Source organism: Anomalospiza imberbis, chromosome 19, assembly GCF_031753505.1.
Source record: "Anomalospiza imberbis isolate Cuckoo-Finch-1a 21T00152 chromosome 19, ASM3175350v1, whole genome shotgun sequence".
Classification (NCBI taxonomy): Eukaryota; Metazoa; Chordata; class Aves; order Passeriformes; family Viduidae; genus Anomalospiza; species Anomalospiza imberbis.
This window is the reverse complement of record NC_089699.1, coordinates 5,350,421-5,377,742: the sequence shown is the minus strand read 5'-3', so window position 1 is coordinate 5,377,742 and position 27,322 is coordinate 5,350,421. Positions and strand designations below refer to the sequence as shown.

The 27,322-nt window shown below is 44.4% G+C and overlaps 1 protein-coding gene across 1 annotated transcript; it reads right to left on the bottom strand.

Annotated features, from left to right (window-relative positions):
• Positions 1-13,525: 13,525 nt before the first annotated feature.
• LOC137485077 (myosin heavy chain, skeletal muscle, adult-like) lies at positions 13,526-27,190 on the bottom strand. Its single transcript, XM_068209320.1, has 38 exons — positions 26,950-27,190; positions 26,718-26,861; positions 26,470-26,626; positions 26,128-26,155; positions 25,915-26,029; positions 25,729-25,821; positions 24,662-24,725; positions 24,471-24,569; positions 24,274-24,377; positions 24,055-24,193; positions 23,687-23,805; positions 23,438-23,587; positions 22,554-22,724; positions 22,005-22,311; positions 21,848-21,921; positions 21,282-21,369; positions 21,071-21,188; positions 20,716-20,839; positions 20,497-20,633; positions 20,140-20,395; positions 19,428-19,670; positions 19,145-19,321; positions 18,914-19,059; positions 18,736-18,826; positions 18,259-18,648; positions 18,017-18,143; positions 17,662-17,780; positions 17,197-17,393; positions 16,746-16,929; positions 16,494-16,659; positions 16,210-16,334; positions 15,629-15,937; positions 15,283-15,486; positions 14,908-15,033; positions 14,643-14,813; positions 14,451-14,555; positions 14,217-14,312; positions 13,526-13,807 (listed from the first exon to the last, which is right to left on the bottom strand). Exons 1-38 carry the CDS (start codon positions 27,151-27,153, stop codon positions 13,652-13,654), a joined length of 5,823 nt encoding a protein of 1,940 aa, XP_068065421.1. The 5' UTR covers positions 27,154-27,190; the 3' UTR covers positions 13,526-13,651.
• Between the last annotated feature and the right edge of the window lie 132 nt (positions 27,191-27,322).

The following is a 27,322-nucleotide window of genomic DNA, read 5'->3' as shown; positions in this document are numbered from 1 at the left end:
AACTTCATGTTAGATCTGTGCTAGGGATTTGATCTGTGTGGAAATGTGACTCTTATTAGAGACCATTTGTCTTTGGAGCCTTGTGTAAGACAAATGTATTCGAGGAGTTGGTGATACCTACTCGGCTGGTCCTTGCACTGTGGACTTTAGAATTCCGTATGTTATTAACGTACGCTTTAAGTTAAATATCTATGAGAAAGTCTGTATCAAGGGGTGGAATGTCTCAATCCTGACCAGGAGACAGCTATACATGGAGAAGTCAATGATGTGCATCACAGTTAACCTCAGCGTGCCCAGGCCCACACTGAGCTGTGCTGCCCATCCTGCACCACCTCAGGGCTGTGCTGAGCATTTCTGTGTGAATCATATCTTTCCTTGTACTCTCTGTCATTAGCATTGCTGCTGTTACTGTTTGTTTTCTTATCTTATTGCTATCCAGTAAATTGTCTTTATCTCAATCTCTGATCTTTGCCTTTTGTGCCTCCAATTCCCCTCTACTGTGTGCTCAGGGGAGGGAAGGCCTCTAGTTTTATAGGGAGTACTAATGTGGAGAATATCATTCGCTATACTGTCTTAATCAACTGGCTGCTTTATTAAACCAGATTTTCTTGGACCTTTCTTATTGAGATCCACAAAAAAAACCTGCATTGTCCATCTCCTCCTCCCTGCCTGCTCCCATCTGCCTGCAAATCTGCAGCTTGTTCACACATTCTCACTTCAAGCCATGATTTCATCTTGAGTTACTGTGAAAATCCTTCTTTGCGGGCTAATTGGAAAGAGCACATCTTTCTCAAAGGCAAAAATAACTAACTAGGTATGCTAGGACAATTGGACAATTTACTCAACTGCCTTCCCAACTTCTTGTTCAAGCAGAGTCGTATATTTGGAACTGGAAGCAGGATGAAATTATTTAGATTTGCCAATCTGAGTGCAGTAAAAAAGGGTCTGTGACCTTTCTCAGCTGCTTTATGGTTTGTTGAAGATAAACGCAGATAAAATTAAAGATGTGATCAGCATTTGTCATAGCATTCTTTGGAATACAGAGCTTTGGAATTCTTGGCTTTCACTGAGTCTTATTAGTTCTTTCTCACTCTTCCCTGTTGACATAGATTTCCAGAGGGATTTGCCTCTCATACAGATTCAGCAATGTCATTAGCTCTTCTGTAAAATTCATGCCAGAGCCTAATTCCTTTTTATCCGCTGTGAGAAGCAGCCTACTCTCACCCACCTCCCACAACAAATCCATAGGTGAGCACTTCCTAGGAAATTATTACAGGAACCAGATTTGGTCCTTTTAGATATTCCACGTGTGAAAGGTGTGAATATTTAACACCAAATTTACTTATTTGAAGAAGTTTGATGTTGCACGTGATTTTGATTCAGCACAATGGCACAGCAGTGTGACAGAATCACAATGCAAACACAGCAGAGAGATTGCAATATCGAGTGGGGCCACAAATCCCACCTGAGTCCTGTCACCCAGCTCCACACACTCACCATCACTGAGGGGCCCAGGTGCTGGGAAGGAATGCCCCTCCCATGCTGCTGACAGAGTTGTCTTCCCACTCCATAATGGCCATGAGGGCATGACACAAATGGGTTAAAAGCCAGTCTGGGCAGCCATCTCTGCACAAAAAAAAAAATAGGCTTAAGCTGGAATTGATGCATGAAAAAAGTGATCTAGAAACCACTGACCTAAGAAAGAGCAAAAACCAGCTTGTATGTGAAGGGTAGTTAATACCCAACCTGTCAGTGACAAAATATACATGAAAAACACTTTTCCAGTAGCAGGAAAGAGCGTTTGGTCTAAAGAACTGTTAAAAAAAAGCACCGTAAAACTGCCGAGAACATAACGTGGTCACAAATAGCTCTGGGTGATAATTTGGTTTGTGAAGACTGTTTTGTAGTCTTTGGGCCACCAAGAAGGTCAGGGGGCTGGAGCACATGATGTGTAAGGAGAAGCTAAAAGAAATGTGTTTTGCAATCTGATGCAGAAAAACTTAAAGGGAGATCTTACTATGTACAGGTATCTGGTACAGTGAGAAAGAGTGGACACAAGCTGGAATGTGGGAAATTCAGATTAGATATAAGGAAAATTGGTTTTACCATGACAGTGATCCAAGTCAGAGAGGTTCCATGTTTAGAGGTGCTCAGGATGTGGCTGGACAAATCCTGAGCAACCTGAAGTAATTTGGCTTGCTTTGAATAGGGTGTTGGATTAGGCAACCCTTGAACAGCCTTGAAATCTCAGCTATTCTGAACGATTTCATAGTCCCACCTAGAGAGCAGACTAAGCAGCACAGCAAGGCTTTTCTACTTAGGGAAGAAGCAGCACACATCTGGTTCAGGCATTGCTGCCTGTCTTTGCAGATTGTGGTACAGATGTGCAATAACAGCATGGCTCACTAAATTAGCTCGTAATCTTGTCAGACAGCATGGACACTGAGGTTATGGGCCAGGCACTGAAGAAGAAACCCAGGATCTGTGATAAACTTCAACAGCTTTGCTGAAATCCCTGCTGGTGTGTCCCACTGCCCTTAGCAGCCCACGAGTGGGCATTGCTCAGCTGTGAGCAGGTCCAGCCGTGCTGTGGTCATACACTGGCACCTGAACCCAGTGCGCTTCTGAGACTGTGGCTCAAGCCCCATGGGATGGATGTAAGGAGCTTTCCCCTGCCAGGTGTGTGCTCTGCCCAGAGGCACAAGCAGTGGCTGTGTCTGGCACTGCCTGTGCAAACAGAGGCTGTCCTGGCTGCAGAGCAGCAGCACCTGGGCTCCAGGCTCTCTATGGCCTCCTGGCAAGGGGGACATCCCTGCCCTGCTGCTGCCTGTTGGCTTCTTGTGGCAGACATGCCAGGACACAAAGGCCAGCCCAGAGCATTGTCCTGGCAGTGGCTCGATGGTGGCTGAGGCTGGGCAGTATGGGAAGCATGGACAGGCAGATGTGCTGAGGCTTCCCCTAAACACTGCCCCATTCCTCAAGTGCTCCTGGCTCAGGCAAATGCCAGTCTTGATGTCTTTGTTGTTTGTGGGATCAGGTTCTGCTCCCATGCATTTGTGTAGCAGATCTTTGAATGAATGGAAACCTTCAGTAGCCATTGGGTAGGTGGTGATGATCGGAGTAGATAACAGTGGCTGGTTTGAGGCTCCCTGTCCCTCTGTGTTTGGCCACCAGCTGAATTCACCTGATGCCCCTACTTCTGGTACAGGGAAATTCAGCAATCCATCCCCTCCCTTTCATTGTCCTATCTAGTTTTTGCAGACCTTATCTTACATCTGCTGGCTGCCTCCTCTTCAGCTTGAGGGGCACAAGGCTGACGGAGCATTTTCAAGAGCTGACATTTCAGATGCCTGTGTCGGATGACACTGAATGCTGTTTTCAGTGGGAGTGCAGGATTCCTGAAAATATACCTCATTCTGGTTCATGTTAGTGTTGGAGAGTTGAAAAAATTGTCTGTCTGTAATGTACATAAAGCCTACAAGTTTCTCAAAATGAACTCGCCCATGCTGGGGAAGCCCACTGGAGCTAGATTTGGTATGAAAATCTCTTGGCTTAGCAAATCCAATACAAACACATCTCTGATGACCCCAGCTGATGGGCCTATTTTTAAGACTATTGATATCAGTGCTCTCAGGGGTCAGGTTTCAGAAGAAAGAATCTAATTTTTCGCTGACATTGTAAATTTGAGGGGGAGGTTAGAGGTCTCTGAAGCATTTGACTCTACCAGCTGCAAAGGGAATATGATCTGGGCCAAATATAAGAACTCAGGGATTTATACATTTGTTTTAGATGCTAGAATTTTATTTAAAGTGATAGTTCTCCTCACAACCATACCCACATATGCTTGTCCCACACCATTTATGGTATTCTAATGTTTCTGATCTGTATTTGCCTTGCTGTTGCTGTGCAGAGTTTTAAGCCCTCCAGGGAGTGAATGTCTGTGTGACTGTGTAGGTGGATTCGTTTTTCCTCAGAGAACTATGGACACTGTTGTCTGGGGCCATATTCTCTCTGTTTTTTTCTATTTTGTTGTCCCAGTTCTCACCTAAGTATTTGAAACAGCATTCATAGCTGTGTCTGATAAGAAAAGAGGTTCCTGTGTGTCACAGAGTAAATTTTTCCCTCTCATTAGGCGTTAAAATTGCTCCAGAGAGCAATTTCTCCACTTTTTATTTACATTGGGAGTTGGAATTATTTCCTCCTTTGGCAGTAGAAGTGTGGCTGTGGAACTTTAGAAAAAGGACCCTTGTATCCTGTTGGACTAACTCCTACCTGTGTAATACAAAGGGAGGGAGGTATCCTATGTGGGATCAGATTTCCACTGGGAACCAGGATCATCATGTGTTTGGCTCATGAGAAGTGTTTGCAGCATCATCTCTGTTCTCTGAGTCTTCAATATCAGGAGTCTCCAGAGGCACTAACCCAGAAAAAAAAAACAGAGGAAAGTTGTAGACTGCATATCTGAATGTCATGGAAGATTTCACTTAGCAACCTATTTCATGCTCAAATGAGTTCTATCCTCCTTCTGTTCAGCCAGGAATGATACACCAGTGCCAGAGAAAACAGCATGTGCTCCCTGGTCACAGAAGTATTGCAGAAAAGGGAGTCCTGTTATTGGGAACTTGACAATGTACCACAGAGACTGGACAATACTGGGCTGTGGTTGCCAGTGACTTGAATTTAGCTACAGGGAAGGGACTGGGTTTCATGCAGTTTACTCTTGCCAAAGCAGTAGCTCCCTCATGTCCTCACCTGAGATGTCTATGCAGCAATCCTGCCAGTGGCAAAGGACAGTTAACATGCCTAGAAATCAATCTACTTATGCAATGGCTACTTGGGCTGTTTGGGAAAAAGGTTGTGGCATGGCATCTATTAATGTGCATAACAAGGAAGATTGGCTTCCACATCATGCAAAGCATTCAGGGTGCTTCCAGCACAGGCAGTGTGTTAGCAGGGAGGTATGCACAGAGCAAGGAGTTCAGAGCAAGGACAGGCACAAGCTGGGTGCTGATACAAGCACAGCTTTGTTGTCTCAGAAAGGAAAAGGGAAATACATGGCTTGGCTGTAAGACTCAGAGAAGAAAATGCTGGAAATATGTTCCTTGGATTGCAATGGTCAAATTGCACATGATGATGGAAGCATTTTTGGGCTACATAACTGTGAAGGAGAGTGTGTATATGTCTGAGAGATTGTGTCTCTGTGAAAATGAACAGGGGTTCTCACACATATCTGCATTTTCTATTGCCTTAAACCAAATGCTCTGCCATCTCTTCTGCCAGGAAATATCCCAAAAAATAAGCCTGGTTTGCCTGTGGCAAAAGGCTTTTACTGATAGTTCTCTGAGGGCATATTGGGCTGGACACTTTCATCACAACCCCACCATTCTGGCTGGTTTCTCTCCCTTTTATTTTGATCTATTTGCTTCCCATCAAGCTTCTTCCCTGTCAGCACTGAGCAAATAACATGTGTGGCTACTACAGAAAAGAAATAGGGAGGTTGTTGCCTTTGCAGCCAGGTCAGCCAGAGGAACTTGCTAAATATGTTTGTCATTCACTTGTTGTCTCAGACACTGCCAGAATATTTTGAGCAGCAAAGGCCCCTGCAGCCCTGCTAGCTGAAGGGCATCAGCTGGCAGATTGTCTGCCTGGTGGGAAGTGCTCCTTCCCCTGTCTCCCAGTGCCCAGTGCCTGCCTGTTTTCCACCTTAACAGCAGTTTCCATGCAGGATTTGTTCCCCAGGTTTTCTTGTCAGATAACAAGGCTGGGTCTGGCACTGTGACAGAGACAAAACTGCCACAGATCCAGATCCATGTCCAGGTCCAACCAAGTAGTGAGGCTGAGCAAGAATTCCCAGAAGGCACAGCACATGGAGAACACGTATGTACACAAGCACACAGCTGGCCACATGTCAGAGCGGGTGAACACGCTGAGCACTCCCACAAATAAGAGGGCACAGAGAGCTCACCTTGTTCCCCTCGGGCAGTTCAGGATGAGGTCCCAGTAGAGTCAGTGTAGATGCTCACAAGTACAAGGGGAACCTGCTGGTATCTGTCTGGGCATAGATAATCCATGTGTCCACGACCTGCCCCTGGATCCCAGTCTCCTCAGGCCACATGGTGTGTTCCTCATGACTTGTACAAAGGCAGCTCTGAGAGGTGTTGGATATCTGAACTTCTTCAGGTAACCTGTATTTGATTACCTACTGCCATTTTACAAAGCAAGGTTTATGGATATAATTTATATAATTTTTAGGGTGTGCTTCAGTATTTTCTTTTGCCGGACTGTTAACAACAATTGCTTTTTTTTTTTTTTTTGCCTTTTCTTTTTTTTTTTTTTTGTGTGCAAAATACTGTCTTTCCAAGATCCTGAGTTACATCTGGTTGAAACCTGCAGAAACCTGCAGCCCATGATTTTTTCCAGAAGTGTTTGTATGTCTGGGCTCCAGCAGCTCCAGTTCTCTGACAACAATAATTCTTTTGCAGTTGTCACCAGATTTGTTCTGGGCTTGCCTTTCTAGAGCAGAAGACAAGTGTGCTGCTGCTTAACTGTACTGCACGATGGATCAGCTGCTGTCACTCATGTGGATAAAACTCTTCCACATTGTTCAGCAAGAGCTAAATGGCTGGATAATGAAAAGGAGGAAATTAACTGGGTTTACATATTCCTTCCCTTGTGTAGGACTGGACTTCAGTGTATAGACTCCTTATGGAAGACTCCTTCCTGCCATTTGGAGACAGGGTTTGTTTGTGATGTGTATTGACATCTGACTTGTGCCTGATCCCAAAAATACCATGGCACTGCACATTTCCTCAGCTGAGAAAATGAATTGGTCCACTTTGACCCTGCTCCATTCCCACATCTGAGAGTCAGAAACCAGAGCCATGCATATATGGGTATCCCAATGGATTTTCTTCCCCAAATCTTTTGAGATAATGTTGTCTGCTTGCAGAAACTTCATAGCAAGTTTGTGCTGTGGCTGCACTCTGCCCAGTGTTGGTGTCAGAAAGTCAGAAAAGCACTGCATGCTTGTGCTGCTATTCAGCCCAGAGACTGTACTACAACCACTGATTTCTGTTCCATTTAATTTCATAGAGAGTCTTATTCACTATTCTTGTTTTATTTTTTTTTCATTCTTTCTTAAGGTGACCTTAGTTTTCTTATTCTAATCCACAGTTTGGGACCCTGTCTTCTTTACTTTTTTCAATTTCTTTCTCTCTGTCCTACTTATACCTCCATCGTTTCTGAGGTTGTTCTGCTGGGAGCCCATTCTTGCCAATCATTCCCATGGGCTAATCAGGATAGAATACCTGATAATGTTAGTAACATTGATTGTAAGATATTTGAAGCTGGTCCACACCCAACATTTTGATATTTCTGATAATGCCTGTGAGGGGATTTGGTAACAATATTGGTTAAGCAAACTCTTATCTCAAACTTCTTCCCTCCTGTGTAGAGAAAGACAGTTATTTCTGATACTGTACCTGAACTGAATAAAGGAACAAAGTTAAAAGTAACTATGCCAAAAAGAGGGCGTCTCATAGTCTCTCATGTCTCTTCCCCTTCAAACTTTCTTCACAAATGAACTGCCTACATTGAATCCCATTGTCCTAGGAAAGATCTTAGGCCTGCAGTGTTGTGGTCAAATCTTTGTCATCTAAATAGAGTAATGAGCTAACATCAATGGAAAATTCTGCTTTCCTTGAAAACATTTTAGAAATCTTTTTATCTATAATTGAGCACAGCTCTGCACTGGAGTGGTTCTGGCCTCAACCAGAGAGCTGGCAGGAAGCTTCTGATGCTGCCACTGAATTTCTCTGCTCCAGCCTGAAGTACCCAACATTGATGATGACACCTTTTTGCACACACTTTGGTTTCACTCTACAAAAGCTGTGTTGGTACTTTCAGCATGTTTTCTTCCTTATTTAGCAATGTTTATTGATACATAAATTACAAGTGCTGGGATATATTCTCAGATTCACTCCTGAATCCCTCTTAAAGCCTGATACTTTGCTTACAATTTCCATTTCCCTGGCATTGATTTGAGCACTGTTTATATGCACTAGAGAGTAATTCAGTTTCTTCAGATTTTAATTAATTTAGTAATATTGGATGAGTACCCTCTATTCTTGGTGCACTGCTACTCTTCTATTTATTCCAAAACCTATTGTATAAAAAAAAAAAAAAAAAAGCAAGAACATTCTTAATTGTTCTCTAGTGAAAAAAATAGCTTTTCTACACAGGTCTGTGCTCTTTTTATGCCCTGATCATCTGTTAGTTTTTAGATGCTCTTGAAATCTTCGTTGCACCCAAAAAACTCACAAGCAACTCCCATGGGATTTTTGGTAATCTAGAGCTAGCTCCACAAAGAGCTTGCATTTAAAAATCATTTTCTCTTGATCACATTGATAAAAGTTATTCTTGGTGCAGAACTGTTGCTATTACAGCATGTCTCTGACTGGTCAACAATAGAACAATTATGCCTTTAGACTGCCATTGCTAATCTTATCACAGAAGCAATTTTATTCCCCTACTATGAACAGCATTTTTTCTTCTGTATACTCATCTGTGCCAGATGTAAATCTTGTGTCAGACAAAAAACTATACTGTGATACACAACTAATGAAAACCATCAAGATCTCCAGAAAAAGAAAAAAAAAAAAAAAAAAGAAAGGAAAAAAGGGGGGAAAGGTGGTCAGATTTTATAAATCTGTGGATTATTCAGTGCAACACTATTTGAAAAGCATTCCCTATGGGATTTTCAGCTTGCCTGTGCTGTTGTCAGCCATGCTGTCAGTATGACAGGGCATGCTGGAGGCATCAGTGTGCTCTGTGGACCCCTGATGAGCCCTCTGACAGGGAATGCTCAGCTCTTGCTGCAGCAGCATTTCTGCTGCCCTCTGTGTAAAACGAGAGCTGCCAGGAATGTTAGCACCAAAGAAACAGAATTGCTGAAACACTGGTCATTCAGAGCAAGGCTCCTCATCCCAACACTTCCCAGTTTTAAGATGCAGCTGGGCACTGGACTCTGGAGATGGTAGGACACATTTTCCTTAACCTAACATCCCTTTCTCCTGTTGACTAATGAAGTGCATGGATTTGGTGAAATGCATGCTTCCCTGCAGGAAGTGTCTAGTCCAAAGTGGTGTCATATTGCTATGTAGTTCAGAAATTCCATCTGAGGTAAGACAGGAAGGGTTAATTGATTTTTGAGTAAAACAGGTTGATGAACAGTAGCCCCAGAATCTTAAAAATATTCAGGGGGAGAGATACAGAATAGGTACAGGGAAATTTTGGCCATGGCAAAGGTAAGATAGTATTTCTGGGGCTAGAACTTACTTGTGAAGACTGCCCTGTCCCCTGCACCAAAGCATGGAGGAACTTTGAAGATCCTTCTGTCTCCTAATTGTACTCTCTTGAGACTGCTTCAAGGTTAATTTTTTCAATGCATTTATGGTATAGCTTAATGGTATAGCATTATACCATTAAGCCTATACAATATTTCACACTTGTGTATTTCAGAAAAGAGAGAAAGAAGAGAGAAACTTCAAAGATATCTCAGCATCACTTAACTGTGAAGTGCAGCAGAAGGTAAAATTATAACACCTGGGTAGGTGCTGAGTATCAAAGTTCAAGAGTTACTTAGGCTCCTCCTGTCTTTCCAGGAAGCATCCATGGAAGAGAGCTGGAGAGTGGGTCCTGGATGAGGACATGACCTTCAGGATGCCCCTTCCATCTCTCACCAAAGCAGCTGAGGAGCTCCTGTTACAGAACAGGTGTGTGGGGCGAGCAGGCTGGGTGGTGTCGGGGTGGAACAGTCAAGAAGAAAGGCAACAGGTGGTAGAAGGAGTTGAAGGTGGAGAAGGATCTGGATCAAAAGGGAATCAGGGTTACTGAAATGGTGCAATTTTGAAAAAGTGACTGCTCCTCCCAGAAAATATTGGAGAACATGCTGAGCAGTTGAAATCACTGAGAGATAACAGGTGCCATAAAGGCATCTGTTTTTGATAACCTTGCTTTTGAATGCCATTATTTGAAGAAGCATACATATTATCCTTTTCTGAGATGGGCTGTACTCTTCTTAAGAATTGTCACATGTTACTTATGACCTAAAAACTGGTTTTAACACCCATAATACCTCCTGCAACAGAGTAAGGTCCAGGCAGTTACACACAGAACTATTGTGGGTTATGTTGTATTATGTTTTTCATGCCAGTTTTCCCCTCACTTCCACAAGGGCCTCATTGACAATCTCAAATCCCTCCTAGGGAAACAGATTTTTCTCTGTGTTAATTCTAAGCATCTCCTGGTTTGATTTCAGTAGTTCTGTATTGCAATGTGGACATAGTCCATTCTTCATTAAGGTCAGATTGTTGTCTAACCAAGGCAGGTATCTTTCAGGATGGGACAAACATTAAAAAGTGTTTTGGAATACCAAAAGAGGAGGAAATTATGAACATTTCCAAGAGCATTTAAGGATGGGAAAACTTCCTGCCTAGCTTAAATTCTAATACTCTGTGCACTGACTTGTGTGTCTGCCATGAACACCATGACATTTAGACTCTGTGTCTAGAAGTATTACCACCTTGCAAAGCAGTCAGATGTCATGCAAAGCCTGCAGTGTGAGCCCTTTCTCTTCTCTCTCCAACGAGTGTCCCACATTATCCTCCTTCTTCCCAGTCCCCACGAGCACTTCTGCTTTCCCAAGCTGCCCCACTTCAGTGTTTTCAGCCTTTTCTTTTAACATCACTGCTCACAAGGCCTTGAGAAGTGAGGAGGCACCAGGCACAACCTGCCCGCTCCTCCTGCAGTGCCAGGACAGAGCAGAGATTCAGAGAACAAATTTGTTTCTCATGGACTCTCTAACTCTTCTTAGCAAGGCACCCACTGTAGGGTATTGGTGTGATATGGGATGGTGAACAGGGGGTTCACAACAGCAGTGATCAAAAGCAGCAGAGTTCAGTCCAGTGTAAGTTTGTCAGGTACCAACACCCAAACAATGCTAAATTGTTTGCTCTCTTCCTTTCTCTTTTCCTTCCTTCCTTCCACCTCTACTTTCTGTCTCTTTCTCCCCTCCTCTTCATGAATTTTCTTACTCCCCATCTCAATAGTTTTTTCTTAATCTTGCTTTCTTTCTCATCTTTCTCAGTATCTTCCTCCCATTGTCTCTTTTCTCTGTCGTTTTCTGTGTTTCACTCTCTTTCTCCATTTCTTTCTCACAGTATCTACCCAACACACTTCTCCTCTACTCTCCCTCCTTTGCTTTCTCTCTTCCTTTCTGTCCTTCACTCCCTGGCCCCCTAATTTTCTGCTGTTGGGGAAGAAAGCCCTTTTTGGTCAAGGCAATATTGGTGTGGAATGAGGGCATAGAAAATGAGTACTTGGAGACCTGGAAAGCTGAATTGTTGGCAAGAAGCCTCTGTGAGGAACCTGTGTCTGCAGATCAGAAATACTTTCTCCATTTCCAAGTGCCTCTTGAAGTGCTGATGCTTTCGTGCCCAGAAGACACAGTTGTCCATGCCCAAGCTGTTGAAGGTCAGAGAACTCTATAGTCCACATGGGGCAGCAGCTCTAGTGGAGCTCATCAGCTGCATCTATTTTAAACCTCCTCTGAGAGTTGTTTCTTTAGGCAAGTTATGGGCCCATGTTTTTTTCCAAGATCAGTTACCTGTGCATCAGCACATTTCAGACCACAAGCAGCCTGACTCCAGAAATAGTGTGTGGATGCAAAACTACTCCTGTCCTCCAGCCAAGGCAGCCAATCCAAAGTGAGGAGAAATTGGTTTTCCTTACTCATCCCTTTAATATTCCACTCTGATTCCAACAAGTCTCCAGCCCTGTTCTCCAGGATGGCCAGTGGCAAGGCCAGCCCAGCACAGTGCAAAGTGTGTGATTTCTCTCCCTCTCCCACCTGTGCAGTTGGAATTCTGGCCCCAGGTGTTGTCTCTTAAGGAACCTGTAATGTTACCTTTCATCAGCTGAGCATTGGTAACAAATCCTCAGGCCATAATTTCTTACAGGTGAAAGAGGAGCCCAAACAGTTTCAGGTGCTTCAAATGCATCCTGATTCTTCCACAGTCAGAGCAGCTTGTTCATTTTGGAAGGTGATTGTAATTTTGTCCAAAGGGAACAGGGAGTTTTGGCATTGAAATATGGTCCCCAAAGTTGTTGTGATATTTACTACTCTGTCAGCAGGTCTAAAAAGGTACACAAGGTTTCTTTTCACTGTTGCCCAGATATCACTGGCACTGATGAAGTTTTCACAGCTTCACACATAGAGATGATGTCTCTGAAGAGCATCACTTACAGTGGCACAAGAGTCAACACAGGGCATCATCTTTTCCTTAAATATATTTAGCTGCTGCCTAGCAAACTACTTCCATATTTAGTTGTAGCATGGAAGGATTCTATGGGTGTAAACCTCATTGTGTTTGGGAGGAGGAGGACCTCCCAATCCTGAATGCTGTTGCTGCAAACACACTGACTGCTGTTGTGGTCAGTGCAAAAGGCTGTGCAGTATCTCCGGCTCCCCTCCCCAGCTGTTTCACAGCTCTTTGAAGTACTCCCTGTAAATGGAGAGGTGTAGAGATAGCCAGGAACCTTGAGGCACCTGTAAGTGTCCCTGTAGTCAAAGCCAAGTCCCATTTACCATTCCCCACATCTGCTTGTAGAATCTTCCCTCAGCAGCTTCCTGACATGCCTGTGTCTAGTGAACGGTATGTTAAGCTGCACTGCTGCTTGCTGTGCAGGGTGCCTCTAAACACCTATTCCAGACAAAGGAAGCTCCAATGTGAGTGTCAGTGTGATGTCCCAGTGGGCACTGGTCTCTCTGCTTCAGGGTGGAGGTACCTGTGTTCTCCAGACTCACCACCTGCTCAGGCTGCACAGCCCCCACTGGGGCACTGAATGAAAGTATCTGGGGGTGAGAAACATCCTTTCTGCCTTGCTCTTCCTCATCATCAGCTTTTCCTCATTTTCGTTCTGCTCATGCATTATATTCTGCAGTGTTACCCTATGTGGGATAAAAAAAAAGCCAGGTTCTATGAGCTATTTTTTTCCATCCAGTTTTCAGTTTCCTTATACAGCAAAGCTCATGCATTGCTGTAAAATTAAGACAGAAAGCACTGTTTGGCAGTGTGGAAACACCATGTTTAGAGCTTCTCTGTATTCTCAGAATATCAGACTTTGAGATTTCTTTATGGTGTCATGTTAACAGAGTTGCTCTCAAGTCCAGTGTTAGAAAATAAAAGCAATTCCTTTTGATATGTATGCCTCTTCCTAAAGAACATTATTTATTCAATATTTATTTATTCTAACTTTAAATCACAATTCCATCGCTGGGAAACACAGTAGTACAGTGTAAAATCTTTTGTTTGCTCTCATGCCTATTACTCTTACTGTAGTTGGAGTACTGGAGTTTGTGAATCTTACTCCAGAAAATTCAGGAGTTTACTCCTCAATATTAATTGTCTTAACACAATCAACACCTAAATAACTGCAGAACTAAAATATAACTACTGCTTTTTAGGCAAAGCAATCTACGGTCTTTAGTCTTAAGACACTGACAAATTTGTAAAGCCTCGTTGCAGAAGGAAGTGACAGAGGGTTCACATTTTGTGCAGCCCTCAGGTCACTTTGATGCCTCATGACATCCTCACTCTTCTTCTGCTATTTTCTTGCTGTGAAACTCCCGGCTTTTCACTCGGAGCTTGTTGACCTGTGACTCTGCAATGTCAGCCCGCTCCTCGGCTTCCTCCAGCTCGTGCTGGATCTTGCGGAACTTGGACAGGTTGACATTGGACAGCTCCTCCTGTGAGAGGAGAGGGAATCAGGGCTCAGGAGCACAGGGCAGGGCTTTCACTCCTGCTGCAAGTCAGCCTTATGGGGCTGCAAATCTCCATCCCCCTCCCACCACTGCTCACACATCAGTCTCACACAGACCTCCTCATCTTCCCCATTTCAGGACCCTGCTGGGACAAGCTTCACCAGGACTGTGTCACATGTGAGGAGAAATTTCATAATTTCAGTTTTTCATTTCTGTACTTTCTCCCACTTGTTTAGTGCTCATGTGCTGGGGGGGGGGGGTATATCTAGATGACAAAGTTCCCCTCCTCAACTGATGATTTTTGACATTTTCAAAACTTGTGATAGTCCTCTCCTGGACACCTGTGTAAAACCCAGAGGAAGCGATGCTTTTTATTTCCCCAAACAATACTCACAGCTTCCTCAGCTTGTCTCTTGTAGGATTTCAATTTCATTTGCAGCTTGTCCACGAGATCCTGCAGCCTGAGAATATTCTTCCTGTCTTCCTCAGACTAGAAGGTAGGCAAAGTAGAAAGAGTGAATTATTGCTTTCTGCACACTACAATATAGCATTTATCCTTGGAGTCCATGGAACCTCTTTTGTTTGATAGAATAAGGGTGCATCAGCCCAAGGAGAGCTCCTGCCTTACCTGGTAGGTGAGTTCCTTCACTCTTCGCTCGTACTTGCGCATGCCCTTCACAGCTTCAGCGCTGCGCTTCTGCTCAGCATCAACCTCCCCTTCCAGCTCCCGCACCTGCAAGGACAAGCCCATCCCTGCAGCTTACCTGGCAATGTCTCTCCAAGGACACGCTCACTCAAGCCCAGCCCCAGCTCTACACACCCTGGCCTCCAGCTTCTGGATCTGCTTCTTCCCTCCCTTCAGGGCCAGCTGCTCAGCCTCATCCAGACGGTGCTGCAGGTCCTTCACCGTCTGGTCCAGGTTCTTCTTCATCCTCTCCAGGTGGGCACTGGTGTCCTGCTCCTTCTTCAGCTCTTCTGCCATCATGGCCGCCTGATCAGAGCAAAAGGTCAAAGCCATTTTGGGGCTGGAGATATTTTGGGGAGAGTACATTCATCCTCAGCAATGCCAGGAGCGCCCAACTCACATCGGTGATGGCCTTCTTGGCCTTCTCCTCAGCATTGCGGGCTTCCTGGATGGTATCCTCCATTTCACCCTGGATCTGGGCAATGTCCGTTTCCAGCTTTTTCTTGGTGTTGATCAAGCTGGTGTTCTGTTGAAAGAAAAAATCTTATTTTATTTCTCCAGTTGCTTCACACCACTTTTAGAAAAATCGAATTACCTATTTTTATTTATGTTTTCTTACAGTTTCATATGAAGAATACAAATTACTGATAAATGGCAATGGTAGACTGCTGAATACTAATTGTTGTATTATAATTAAAAAAGGGAAACAGACCTATTGTTAATTTTAATTGTCTAAATACTGTAGGTGTTATATGTCTTCAATTCTAGAATTTACCTGAGTGTGGAGGAGCTGCACACGCTCACTGGCATCCAGAAGCTCCTGCTCAGCCAATTTCCTCGACCGTTCCGTCTGCTCCAGGGCTGCCCGGAGCTCCTCAACTTCAGCCTGCAGCAGGTTTGCTCTGCGTTCCACCATGGCCACCTGCTCCTTCAGGTCATCCTGAGTCCTGAGAGCATCATCCAAGTGCAGCTGAGTGTCCTGGAAAGAGAGATTGGGAGGCCTATTATTCCTATTTAGTTATTTTCCATTTTCATATTTATATAGAAAAGATAGAATTGTAGAAATGAAATATTTGTAGCTGCATAAGAAACCAGTGAGCACCTGGTCAGTAATGCCATACCTTGAGCACAGCCTGGGTGTTCCTCAGGTTCTTTTGTGCCTCGGCAGCCACACGGTTGGCATGGCTCAGCTGGATCTCCATTTCATTCAGGTCTCCCTCCATCTTCTTCTTCAGCCTCAGGGCTTCATTCCTGCTCCTGATCTCAGCATCCAAGCTGCTCTGCAAGGACTCCACGACTCGGAGGTGGTTTCTCTTCATCTGGTCAATCTCCTCATCTTTCTCTGCAATCTTCCTGTCAATCTCAGACTTCACTTGGTTGAGCTCAAGCTGCAGGCGCAGGATCTTCCCCTCCTCATGTTCCAGGGAGGCCTCAAAAAAGTATAATACCCAGTTAATTATAAAAAATAGCAATGTCCAAAACTTTACATGAATTGTTATATCAAAGAATAATGTATAACCAGAAGTCTGAGATTGCAAGAAAGGAAAGAAAAAGGCATACCCATGGATTCAAAGATTTTATGGTGTGAAGAAATCCTGCTTCCAATGCCTTCACTCAATTCTCAGTGCATAGAATTATTTAAATGTTATCTGAAGTTGTCAAACTGTGTTTTAACTAATTAGTTAACAACAGAAGTCTTTACCTCAGCTTCCTCCAGGGATGCTTGCAGTTCACATTTCTCCTGCTCAATCTGCTTCTTGACTTTCTCCAGCTCATGAATGGCCTTTCCTCCCTCCGCAATCTGCTCCGTGAGGTCGGAAATCTCCTCTGCAAGAAAGGGTGAAAAGCGCCATGGTCAGGCAGAGAGCTGAATGGAGAAAGGCTCTGGTGCATCAAGGTGCCAGGCAAGATATTATCCCTGCAGGCCCAGATAGTGGCAGATAGACAAGTTTGTGAGAAAGGCCAGTGAGGAGCAGAGAGACTTACGCTGCAAGTTCTTGTTCTCCCGCTTCATTGTTTCCAGGTGGTCCAAGGACTCCTCATAGGCATTCTTCATCTTGAACAGCTCCGTGCTGAGAGAGCGCGACTCCTTCTGCGAGGCCTCCAGCTCAGCCTGTGTTTCCTCATACTTCTGCTTCCATTCTGCCAGGATCTGAAGAGAAACGGGGTGTGAGTAGGGCTGTGGCCACCCCGGGGCCATGCTCTGGCCAGGAGTGCTGGTGCTGGAGGCCAAAAGACCTTGTCAAAGTTCTTCTGCTTCTTATCCAGAGCAGCGCAGGCAGCATTGGATCTCTCCACGTCAATCATCAGGTCCTCCACTTCATTCTGCAGCCTCTGCTTTGTCTTTTCCAGGGAGGCACATTTGGCATTGACAGCCTCAACATGTTCCTCTGCATCCTGCAGGCGTTGGGCCAGCTTTTTCCTGTGTTAAACATTTCTCATTGTTTAAGAGAAAAAGGAAAGCTGTGGTATGTGGTTGATGGGCTTTTCCCTTTCTGCCAGTCCCTGTCTTCTACATGTTTGCCTGTGATTTTTTTCTCCCACACTACATGCATTACAGAATTTATTTGCTACTCTCCTTTCAACCCAACCCCCCAAAAAACACTGACTTCTTCCCAACAATATCACAGTGGTCTCCAAGAATTTCTGGTCTTAATATCTGCTAGCCTTCCTCACTTTCCCCACGTACTTGGCCTCCTCGAGCTCCTCCATGCGCTGAATCGCGTCCGTCTCGTATTTGGTTCTCCACTGGGCCACTTCGCTGTTGGCCTTGGACAGGGCTCGCTGCAGCTCCCCCTTGGCCTCCTGCTCCTCCTCATATTGTTCCCGGAGCAAATCACAGTCGTGGCGAGCAGACTGCAGGGCGTGGGCTAGGGCAGTCTTGGCCTGCAGCAACAAGGGTATTGGGTCATGGAACAGAAATATCCCAGGAAATCTGACTGAATATTAATTTGATAGTGGATCATGCTTCTATGCAAACAGACAACCATGCATTCAATGAGGAATTATGCTGGGACTGAAAAAACAGAATAATGGATAAAATCAACGTAAAAGTTAGCATGAGATGACTTGAACCGAATTACGTGAGATTTTTTTCCCTGTCTCGTTCAGTAGTCATATAAGTGTCTGGAGCACCTCTGAGAGGAGAAATCACCTTGATCTCTTCCTCCAGATGCCTTTTGAGCTCCTCAATCTGTTGGGTGAAAGCTTGTTTGCTTCTTGACAGGTGAGAAACCAAAGCATCCTTCTCTTCCACCCGACGTAAATATTCACCTGAGAAAATTTGCAGATATACAACAGTTTTAATGCCATTGATGGAAACACTGCAAACATTTGGAGATATAAAACCAGATAGTTTGCAATCCATGCTGAAACTTACGATTCCATTTCAAGCATTTAGCAGTAGACGTGACACAATGTGTGTTGAAAAGACCACGTGCACAGAAGAGTAATTTTTGCAATAACGCTGAGACGTTATTGATCTGCTCATGTAGATGTGGGGGTCTCACCTGACTCTGTCTGCAGGCGAGCTCTTTGAGCATTGAGGTCATTTATCATGCGCTGATGCTCTTCTTCCTTGCTCTTAATCTCACTCAGCTGATCTTCCAGTGTACGGCACATCTTCTCCAGATTGGCCTGAGTTTCAGCATATGGGAAGTGATGAGTTAAGCATCCACACTCTAAAGAAGGCCAGGTGCAAGAATTGTCTTGTATTCCACTGGGTCAATGATCCTATAAAATAATTGCGTACCTTGGCTTTGGAGACAGACTCCATGTTGCTGGCCAAGTCATCAATCTCCATCTTCAGCTCACTCTTCTCCTTCTCCAGCTTCTGCTTCACACGTTGCAGGTTGTCGATCTGCTCGCCCAGCTCAGCTGTGCTGTCCGCGTGCTTCTTGCGCAGGGCAGAAGCCGTGGCTTCGTGCTGCAGCGTGGCCTCTTCCAGGTCACGGCGCATCTTCTGGAATTCTGCCTCACGCTTCTTGTTCATCTCCACCTGAGCTGCTGTGGCCCCTCCTGCTTCTTCCAGACGCTCGCTGATCTCCTCCAGCTCCCTCGACAGGTCAGCGCGATGCTTCTCTGCTTTAGCGCGAGAGGTTCGCTCTGCCTCAATTTCCTCCTCCAGCTCCTCAATACGGGCCTGCAGAACACCAGGCACCCTTCACACCTGTGCCTCCTCCTGCCTGAGCTGAGCCTGAGCAAGGCAGGAGAAGGAACAGGGACTTGCCTGCAGCTCCTTGATCTTCTTCTGAAACTGCATGCCTAGAAGTTGTTCATCCTCGATCTTGCTCTGGATCTGGCTGATTTCAAAGTCTTTCCTTTGGGCCAAGTGAACCATGTTAGAGCTCAAAGAAAAAAGACAAGAGCTGCAGCCCAGCACTCAGGAGACCCAGAGCCACACTTACTTCTTCAGTTTCTCATCCAGCTGCTGCTTATCATTCTCCAAATCCATGATGCTGTCCTGGGCCAGCTTCAGGTCTCCTTCCAGTTTCCTCTTAGCTCTTTCCAGGTCCACGCGCAGTTTCTTCTCTTGCTCCAGGGATCCTTCCAGCTAAACACACCAAGACCATCAGGGCTCTGCCAGCCAGGCTGGACTCCATACCTGTCCTGTTCCTGCTCTATGTCTGTGTGCTTACATCATCCACTTGCTGCTCCAGCTTGATCTTGGCTTTGGTCAGAGTATTGACTTTGTCCTCCTCTGCCTGCAGGTCATCCAGGGTCTGCTGATGGGCCTCTTGGAGGGCTTTCTTCTCTTTTGTCAGCTTCACAATGGTCTCATCCAATGCTGCCATCTCCTCAGTCAGGTTTTTCACCTTTAGGAAGAAGGGAGCAAATGTAAATAAAGGAAGTAGTGACCGAAGCCCTGTAATAGCACACAGCCCATTTTCTGGAGTGCGAGTGACAGGTTCTACCTCATACCTTGTTTTCAGTGGTGTGTTTTTCCTTCTCCACCTTGGCCAGTGTTAGCTCAAGGTCATCAATATCTTTCTTCAGCTCTGAACATTCATCCTCCAGCTTCCTCTTCTTGGCTGCCAGCTCAGCATTAATTTCCTCTTCATCCTCAGCCCTTTCAGACATCTCCTTAATTTTGGCTTCCAGCTGGATTTTGGATTTGATGAGCTGGTCACACCTTTCCTCAGCATCAGCCAAGCTATCTGCTTCCTGGTGGGTAGACACAGATTCTGTTTGTTTATAACATTTGAAAGTTTCTCTTTTTTATCTTTTAGCCTGTAAACTCAAGCAGATTTACAATGTTGTCCGGTTCCCTGCCTGGGAAATAGATATCCAAGTTCTTAGTTCAGAATGTTCAAATTTTCTTTGTTGCTTTTTACTCTTTCAAAAATATCTCCCAGAGTTTGTAGTTGTGATGATATTAAATGGTGTAGGGGATTCAGGTACAATCCTGTCTTGAATATCTATAGATGGCATCTGCCTGAGAAAAGCAGGAGCCCTTACAGCCACCTGAAGCCCCTTACTTCTCTTACTATCTCTAAGAGATCACACCATGCTACTGCAAGACACTGCTTTCTAAAATTGTTCAATATAATGGACACTTGACCTTCTCCCTGAGACAGAGCGGTCAGAATGAGTAGGTGCTTTTTCTGAGTGGGAAATAAATGGTGATACTTACAGCCTGTACTTGGAGCTGCAGGTCATTTTTCTCCTTCATTAGAGATACCATTTTCTCTTCAAGCCCCTTCCGCTTTGCCTCAGACTTTGCAAGCTCTTCCTTGGTTTTCTCAAACTCTTCCTTCATGTTGGCCATCTCCTTCTCAGACTCTGCACTCTTCAGCAAGGGCTTGATCTTGAAGAACAGCTTCATCCATGGCCAGTGTTTGACATTCGTGAATGCACGAATGTTGTACTGGATGCAGAAGATGGACTCCCTGCGGCATAATTAAAACGTACAATGAATATTCTCAGTCTGACGAGTGTCAACACTTTCCCATGAGCAACATGACTGTAACTGAAGAAGAGGAAGGTGTACCTCCGCTCCACCATTCTCTGGTACTCCACCCTCATCAGGAAGCCCCTGCACCTGGCCTGGGTACGGGTGATGAGCTCTGCCAGCTTCTCATCCCTCATCTCCTCCAGGAGCCCTATCAGCCCAGCTTTGAAGAACACCTTGAGAGAGGCAATGTTGCAGCACATCACTGTCAGGTAGAGGGAGCAAAGCCCAGGCAGGCAGTGAATGGGGGGTTTGTACCTTGGTGTGTCCAAATTTGTACTGGGTGTGGTCCACATCGATTGACCCAAGGAGCTTCTCAGAAGCCTTCTTGCTATCGATGAACTGTCCCTCAGGGATGGCACTGGCATTAAGCACCTTGTATCTGTGGAATTGGAGGAAATTGAAATGGAGACAATGTCCAGTCATAAGAATGTTCTGTTTACTGAAACCAAGAGCAGTGTTTGCAGCAGAATTGGGCTGAGGAAGTTGGAATTTCATCTCTCCATACTCTATGTTTCATCCCTCCATACAGAGACCCTGACAAAGCTCTTTTGTGTGATGGAGAGCAGTTGGTGAGGACACCTGACTAATCTCTTCATTTCATTGCTCTCACCTCTGTTTGAAGTCAGCATAGAGGACTCTGCTGGGGAACCCTTTCCTGCAAATCCTGATCCCTTCCAGCACGCCGTTACAGCGCAGCTGGTGCAGCACCAGCTCATGCTCCATGGCACCTGGCAATGCAGAGCACAAATGAATGGCCCAGATTGCAGTGCAGAGGGGAATGGATGTATCAGAGCAAGGATCTTTCTGCTTGGGGTTCTTACCAGGTGTTTTAGTCTCATTGGGGATGATACAGCGCACAAAATGGGGGTGCGTGCTGCGCAGATTGGTCATCAGCTTGTTGAGATTCTCCTGTGGGATCATGATTTAGCGTGCATTTATAAGAAATGTGGAAAAATAACCCTTTGCATTCTTTGAATTTAACATGAAAGACCCATCAGTGGAGATACACTGGGCTGAAAATTGTCAGCTGACAATGCCTCAATCAATTGCTCAATTCTTTCTGATTCCCCGCACTAAACCTCACCTTGAAGGACAAGGAAATCTTAACATCAACCCAATGAAGGATAGAAAGGAGCAAGTGTTATGACAAAATTTTATGTTTATATAGAGTCTAAGTTTAGGTTTTTTCAGTGCCATTTTTCATTCCTTAAGTCTTTTGTTTCCAATGGTGGTCTAAAGAGAAGTTATACTTGGAATATTGGTTGGTTGGTTGGTTGGTTGGTTGATTGTTGGGGATTTTTTTTTGCTTTTTTTTTTCCTATGTCTGAGCCAGCTAAAAGTACAGAATAATTCTCTGTGTGTATGAAAAGAAAATGTGTTTACGTACCCGGAAAAGAGCTGAGACCGTCTGGAAAGAAGAACCCTTCTTCTTGCCTCCCTTCTTGCCACCACCACTAGCCTCTGATAAAGTAAGGATAATGGATCATCTTTTGCTTTGGGGACCAACAGCTGTGCATCAAAGATATGAATTTCAGAGAACTGACCTGCGTCCCCCCCAGCAGAGGCAAAGAGTAAAGCCAGTGTCTTCAGGGATGATTTCTGGTACAGCCCAATGACAGTTTCATTCAGAGGGTCCTTGTTCTTCTCCAGCCACCCAGTGATGTTGTAGTCCACTGTGCCAGCATAGTGCACCAGGGAGAAGTGGGCCTCAGCCTTGCCTTTGCCAGGCTTGGGCTTCTGGAAGTTGTTGGACTTGCCCAGGTGCTGGTCATAGAGCTTGTTCTTGAAAGAGGTGTCAGTTGCCTTGGGGAACATGCATTCCTCTTCCAGGATGGAGAAGATGCCCATGGGCTGAGAGAAATCACAAGGAAGGAGGGAGGACAAGGTGAAAGGGCAGAAAGATTCAGAGATTAAATAACTTCCTGAGAGGGACAATATTACTGCTCTCAGGGATTGTTCTGCTCAGCAAATTATATAATAATACAAACTGATGTATCTGCAGTATCATATTTACCATTTCAAGCTGCATTTAGAAATATATATAAAATGAATGAATTTCTGAAAATACCTGACACTGTGAATTACAGAAATACCTTCTCAATGAGCTCAATGCAGGCAGCCAGGTCCATGCCAAAGTCAATGAATGTCCATTCAATCCCCTCCTTCTTGTACTCCTCCTGCTCCAGCACGAACATGTGGTGGTTGAAGAACTGTTGCAGTTTCTCATTGGTGAAGTTGATGCACAGCTGCTCAAAGCTGTTGAACTGCTCAGTGGAAAAAAACCACAACAACCAGCCCTCATCAATATGCCCAGTTCTTCATCATTCTCCTCCATCTTTTATAAATCTCCCCAGTTAGAACTCAACTGTATTATCAGGATCACACCATAAAAGAAGAACCTTTATGCAGCTCTAGAAAGAAATACCTACATAATTAAAATGAGGGATTTTTTCCAGAACAGATTGTTTAGTGAATCTCCAAAAATTAATAAAATACTTTGGCATTTTTTTTATTCTGCAAACAAGATGAGTGCATGCTTTGGTCTCCAAATTGAAACCCTTTGATATCTCTGATTACACACATAACTATTCATTTCTTGGTTCTTTAAACATTTTGAACATCTTTAACTCATTATATATTTGCCAATCCATCTCCTAGCTCTGCTCCAGAAGCTCTTTTATAAATTTATTGGAAATATTTTGAGTTATTTAACGTGTAACATTAAGCTCAAACAGTTGTAATATTACAACCTATAAGATTCCGTTTGCTGCTTCTGCACAAACAACATGACTCTGTGCTTGTACTGATGGAGCTGTTGAGGATTTTGTTTTCTGCTAGAAAAGAAAACGACTGGCTTTTTTTCTGCATAAAATCACAAATGACTATCATGTTACACCTTCAGAGGAATATTACTTGCAGGTCGTCTGATATAACAATCCTTCCCTTCAAGAGCAGCCCTGAAACCTGAAATCCTTACATCAAAGATCTCGAAGCCAGCAATGTCCAGGACACCAATGAAGTACTGCCTGGGCTGCTTCGTGTCCAGCTGTTCGTTGATGCGAATAACCATCCACAGGAACATCTTCTCATAGACAGCCTTTGCCAGAGCACCCACTGAATTGTATACCTAAGCCAAAGGAGAATGGAGAGGAAGAAATAAAATATCCAGAGCAAATCGTAAGGGATTCAAGTGAGAGGTTCCCAGTCACCAAGTGGTTGTTGTTACCTGCTGCACAGTTTGGCCTTTGGTCACGTATTCATTCCCCACCTTGACTCGGGGGTAGCAGAGGGCCTTGAGCAGGTCTGCTGAGTTCAGACCCATCAGGTAGGCAGCCTTGTCAGCAACTGAACACAAAGAGAGAGGGAAGAAGTAACAGAGAAGAAGTGATAATTGAAACTGTATATCCTCTAAGATGTAGCTGTAGGTCTCAGCACTGAAATTTTGTGATATCTTGAAGGGAGATTTAGAAACATGAATAGTCTGGAAGCTGAGATTGATGTATTTCTGATAGTAAATGGAAGGAAAATACCTGATTGCAAACTACCAGCTATGTAACCATTTCTGTTATTAGGAGTTTTATAAGGCTTGAATACCTTCAGTGCCATCAGGCTCTGCCTGCTCCTCTCGTTGTTTCTGCTTAAACTTCAGGTTCCCATAGTGCATGACAGCCCCTGTCAGCTTGTAGATGGCTGTTTTCTCATCTGCAGTGAAGCCCAGGATTTCAATGGCACTCTGACAACAGAATCAGTCAAATAAACCTCTGGGCCATTACAAGGAAGTTTCACCACACCAATATGCTCTGCGACACTTACATCTGTAGCTATCAGCTCCTCCTGGTCGTTAATGCTGGGAACTTTGATCTCACCTTGACTCACAAATTGGTAGTCATATGGGTTGGTGGTGATGAGGAGCATGTCTGTAAAGAAGAATAGGATGTCTCTGGGTGTGAGAATGAAGATAAATATTAAAGACCTTCAGATTTTATCGAACAATTCATAATACTTCATACCAATTAGCTCCGGCTTCTTGTTGGACATGATCTGATAAAAGATGTGGTAGCTCCTTTCTGCCTTGAGCTGGAAAGTGACTCTGGACTTCTCCAGCAGATCTGGCAAGGATGGTAGGACAGAGTCAGGCCTGAGAAAGAACACTGAGGTGGAAAGGGTGGAAGGAATGGGATCAGGTCTGGTGGTCTCTTACAAGTTTCAATGTCAGCAGAAGCCAGCTTGCCTGTGGCACCAAAGTGGATTCTGATGAATTTGCCCTTTTAGAGGGGAAAGAAAAAAGACATTTTGAAATTTCACAATGATTGTAAGCATGCAACCCTCCATTTTCCAAAGAGGACAGGTTTCAAACTTAGAAGTTGTTTTTTTCTTTTATTTTTTCTTTAGTAAAGCAAAAAAGGGAAAAAAAAGAAATTCAAGAAATTCTTTATACTGCCAGTACTAGATAGATCTGAGCTTTTTAATCCACTAATATTTAATGGATAACCATGAATGCACATGAATGAGAAGACCACTAATAAAGCATTTTATTGGGTCACTTATGTTGCAATTCAAACACATGAATATACTGAAAGCCATTTTCTAATCAGAAAGCATTCTGTGAAGGCAGATTTTGGTGGTATAAAGAGGATTTTTTGTCTTGTGGAAAACAAAAGTCAGCTGTTTCTGTCTGAGTTGTAGAGATAGAGGCAATACACCCAAAACAAAGAGCTTTAGGCTGAGGCTGAGAATTGGTATTGTGATTTTTCAAGGAAAGTCACAGTTAATGTAATAGAACTTATGAATGGCTTTTTGCATTAAAACTTATATCAAGGTCTGAAAAGTCAGATTAATATATCTGCCCAGTTTTGTGCCTAAAACCCAGAGATTCATTTTTTTGCTGGTCTGATGAAGGCCAGCAAAATTTCCACTAAGCAATTTCTATCATGTATACCCCATCTTTCATTTCTTCTACATTACATCAATTTCCACAAAATTGTGTCTTCAGTCTGTATGACAGACACTAAGAATATGCATATATATATATTTATAGATATGCAATTATATAGATGTACAAACACATTTAAATTATCCCCCTTGGTATACTGCACTGTAGTTCTAAGAATGTATTTTTAATTAGATAGTCTACTTTAATTGGCAAAAATACACAGAAAACAGTCATTTAATGAATACAGTCATCTGACTCGGACACTTCAGAAGTAACAGCATGTTCTGATATCCTTGTTCCCATATAAATGACAGTTTCTCCAAGGAAAAACTTACAAAGCGTGAGGAGTTGTCGTTCCTCACGGTCTTGGCATTTCCAAAGGCCTCCAGCAGTGGGTTGGCGCTGATGATTTGATCCTCAAGCGTTCCCTGCAAGGTGATAATTATTGCTAGTTATCCTTTCCAAACATCATGTCAGGAACAAAGGAAAGCATTGATCCCAAGATGTGTCTACTAATTTACCTGCATTTTGCCTGATGCATGTTCTTCCTTCTTCTTCTCTCCACTGGCTGCAATTGTTGCAAAGTACTGGATGACACGCTTTGTGTTCACAGTCTTCCCGGCCCCGGATTCTCCGCTGCCAAAGGCAAGAGAGAAGCAGAGGGTGCCTGGTCAGGCAGGAGGTGCCCTGGCACGGGGCAGCCCCGCAGGGACCCGCACAGGGGGTGTACGTACGTGATCAGGATGGACTGGTTCTCCCGATCTGTGAACAAGGCAGAAACATGGTACTTAAAACTCAGTGAACAACAGAGAGAGAATGAAACATACTCAGGTAAGTTTAATGTTGTGCCTGAAGTCAGCTTGACTTGAACAAGCAAACCTCCAAAGCACATCACTGAGTACAGAGGTGACTTTAATTTAACACAGTGGAAACAATGCTGTGAGGACAGTAAACTCCAACAGATGTGTGTGTCAGAACCAAGAAAGCTTTGGAAAAGTCTCTTCACTGTGCTGAGACAGAGTATCCCTTCAGAGAATTTAATGGTCAATGCCCCTGAGGCAGACAGAGCCACTCACCAGTCAGCATGAACTGATAGGCGTTGTCAGAGATGGAGAAGATGTGTGGAGGGGCCTCCTGGCGCTTCTTGCCTCGGTAGGCCAACACCACCTCGGGGTTGTACACCGGCAGCCACTTGTAGGGGTTGACAGTGACGCAGAAGAGACCCGAGTAGGTCTGCAAGGAAGGGACACAGCACGTTGGCTTCCCCTGAGCCTGGCCCAGCAGCTCCTGAGGCTGCCCAGAGGAAGCTGCTGCTGCCACTTACGTAGATCATCCAGGCTGCGTAACGCTCTTTGAGGTTGTACAGCACGGCGGGTTCGTGCAGGTGGGTCATCATGGCCATGTCCTCGATTTTGTCATACTTGGGAGGGTTCATGGGAAAGACTTGATCTTCCTTCACAGTCAGGGTCTGCCAAGAAAACAAAAGATCCACATGTGTCTCTGAAAAGCTCAGTTTTGGGATCATATGTTTTCCTTCACTCTTGCTTTTGACTCACCTCTCCCCCTTCAGTCTTGACAGTGACTTTGCCCGATTCCCTGCCCGTGATTGTCCCTTTCACAAAGGATTCCTTTGCATGTACCACGAAGACAGATGTCTTGGCATCGAAAGGTTTGTTCTGGGCCGCAATTCTCTCCTTCTCTGACTTTCGGAGGTAAGGAGCAGCCTCCCCAAAGATGGCCATCTCAGCGTCCGAAGACATGGCTGCACTTTATGGAGGGGCTTGTCAGCAGAGAGCACTGTGGAAGAGCAGATATGTTACCCAAATATGTTACCCAATATTTTTTCTTGTCACACACTTTCTTGATAGACCCTAACAGTGTAACAGAAAGTGTGATTTGGGACGAATCTTGAGTAGTTCTTTGGTTCAC